We start from the raw sequence: 2,485 nt of genomic DNA on the forward strand, positions 1-2,485 counted from the left end.
GATTAGGTCTTCTCCCTGCCGGCCACCACAACCAGTCCCACCAGGCGCGGCTGGCCATCGAGCAGATTCGCGAGTTTCAGAAGGACCTGAACAAGTACATCTACCTGCGTGACCTGCAGGACAACAACAAGCAGCTCTTCTACCACGTCCTCCAGCAGTACCCCGATGAGCTGATGCCGGTGGTGTACACGCCGGTGGTGGGGCTCGCCTGTCAGCACTACAGCCGCCTCTACAAGCGCCCTCGGGGCCTCTTTATCACCATCGATGATGCTGGTAAGGGGAGTGGTCCTGGTGGTGGTGGTGGTGGTGGTGGTGGTGGTGGTCTTCGAAGCTGAAGCCTGACTGACCTTGACCCCCTCCCCCCTTTCTTTTTTAGGGCACATTGACGAGCTCTTCCAGAACTGGGAGCACGACGACATCAAGGCGATCGTGGTGACGGACGGCGAGCGGACGCTGGGCCTGGGCGACCTGGGCGCCCACGGCATGGGCATCTCCGTGGGCAAGCTGGCGCTCTACTCGGCGCTGGGCGGCATTCCCCCGCAGTTCACGCTGCCCGTCGTCATTGACGTGGGCACGAACAACACCGGTAGGGAGACACACACACACACCTGGGGGAGTGCTTTGTTTACCTCGGAATCCTAATTCAAGTCCTCTCTCTCTCTCTTTTTCTTTTAGACCTGCTGCGCGACCCGTACTACATTGGCCTGCACCGCCGCCGCGTGGACGGCGCCCCCTACGACGCGCTGATTGACGAGTTCATGCACGCCGTGCAGCGCATCTACGGTGACCAGTGTCTGGTGCAGTTTGAGGACTTTGGCAACCGAAACGCCCACCGCCTGCTGAAGAAGTACCGCAATGACTTTTGCACCTTCAATGATGACATACAAGGTCAGTCAGGCAGTGCAGTGCGGTCGATGCACTGANCTGGTGCAGTTTGAGGACTTTGGCAACCGAAACGCCCACCGCCTGCTGAAGAAGTACCGCAATGACTTCTGCACCTTCAATGATGACATACAAGGTCAGTACCATGCACTGAATTCGAGCTGTTCTAAATCTCGATCTCCTTTTCGCGTTCCAGGAACGGCCTCGGTGACCCTGGCCGGCGTCTTTGCCGCCAACCGCATCACCGGCCAGCGCGTCAGCGACCACCGCTTTCTCTTCCAGGGCGCCGGCACCGCCGCCCTCGGCATCGCCGACCTCATCGTCGAGCAGATGAAGCACGAAGGCCTGACGGAGAAGGAGGCCCGAGGGCGCGTCGCCATGTTCGACATTGACGGCCTGGTCACCGCGGACCGCCCCGGCAACACCAACCCCTACGCCAAGGAGGCGGAGCAACNACCGCGGACCGCCCCGGCAACACCAACCCCTACGCCAAGGAGATGGAACAGCTGACCGACCTGCTGAAGGTAGTGCAGGCCTTCGAGCCGAGTGTCATCATCGGCGTCAGCGCCGTCTCGGGCGCCTTCACGCCGGCCGTCCTCCAGCACATGGCGGCGATCAACAAGGAGCGACCGCTGGTCCTTGCCCTCTCCAACCCCACCAGCAAGAGCGAGTGCACCGCCGAGGAGGCGTACAAGTACACCGGCGGGCGGGCGCTCTTCGCCTCCGGCTCGCCCTTCGGCGAGGTGGTCCTCGACGGGCGGCGCTTCGAGCCGAGCCAGGGCAACAACGCCTACATCTTCCCGGCGATGGCCCTCTCGGTGATGGCCTGCGGCGTGAAGCGCATCACCGACGAGGCCTTCATCCAGGCGGCGAAGGCGCTCGCCGAGGAGGTGAAGCCCGCGGAGCTGGACGCCGGCCGCCTCTACCCGCGCCTCAACCACATTCGCCCGGTGACGCTGGCCATCGGCGCCAAGCTCTGCGACTGGTTCTACGCCCAGGGCCTGGCCTCGTACACGCCCGAGCCGGCGGAGAAGTACCAGTTTCTGAAGGACCTGCAGTACAACCCCATCTACGATGACTCCTACGGAGCGGCCGCCAAATAAGTGAGAGAATGGTGATGATCATCGACTGTTCGTTTTCTTGTTCTTTCTTTCTATATCTTTCAAGTTCTATTTTGCCCAGATTTCCTTCCTCTATTTTTTCTCCTAGTGCTCTTGTGCCGTGTTGTTGCTGATGCACCTGTTTGAACCTTTATCTGATCTTTCTTGACCTCTTTCTCTCTCTTTCTCTCTAAACTCTCCCCATCTTCTGTGTTCCACTGTTATGTTGAGGTATTCTACGTTTGTTGGTATCCTTGTTGTTTCGCGAATAAAAAGAACGCCAAAAGTTTCTTTCTATCTCCAGAAAAAAAGTTGTCCTACTAATGCTGATGTCACAGTTCATGTCATTATGATTCATTATCGGTCATGATGGCCGATTCTATTTGCCGAAAAGATTTCCCCAGGGTCATGAGGCGAGCTGCACTGGCAAGGGCTGACGCCGCTTTGCGGGAAAACTTCCCCAGCTGAAGGGCTATAAAATAGGGCGCCCAGCGCCCTGCCAC

At 58.9% G+C, this 2,485-nt stretch overlaps 1 protein-coding gene across 1 annotated transcript; it reads left to right on the plus strand.

The window, feature by feature from the left end:
• Window positions 1-83: 83 nt before the first annotated feature.
• Window positions 84-1,985, plus strand: LOC108355288 (NADP-dependent malic enzyme, mitochondrial-like; the record flags this gene model as incomplete). Its single annotated transcript, XM_017606450.1, has 5 exons — window positions 84-273; window positions 377-586; window positions 676-888; window positions 1,079-1,353; window positions 1,389-1,985. Coding segments are annotated over 5 exons (1,485 nt in total), but the record flags the coding sequence as incomplete, so codon positions are not given.
• Window positions 1,986-2,485: the final 500 nt, after the last annotated feature.

This window comes from Rhagoletis zephyria, unplaced genomic scaffold, assembly GCF_001687245.7.
Source record: "Rhagoletis zephyria isolate East Lansing unplaced genomic scaffold, Rhagoletis_zephyria_1.1 Rzeph_scaffold_44077, whole genome shotgun sequence".
Classification (NCBI taxonomy): Eukaryota; Metazoa; Arthropoda; class Insecta; order Diptera; family Tephritidae; genus Rhagoletis; species Rhagoletis zephyria.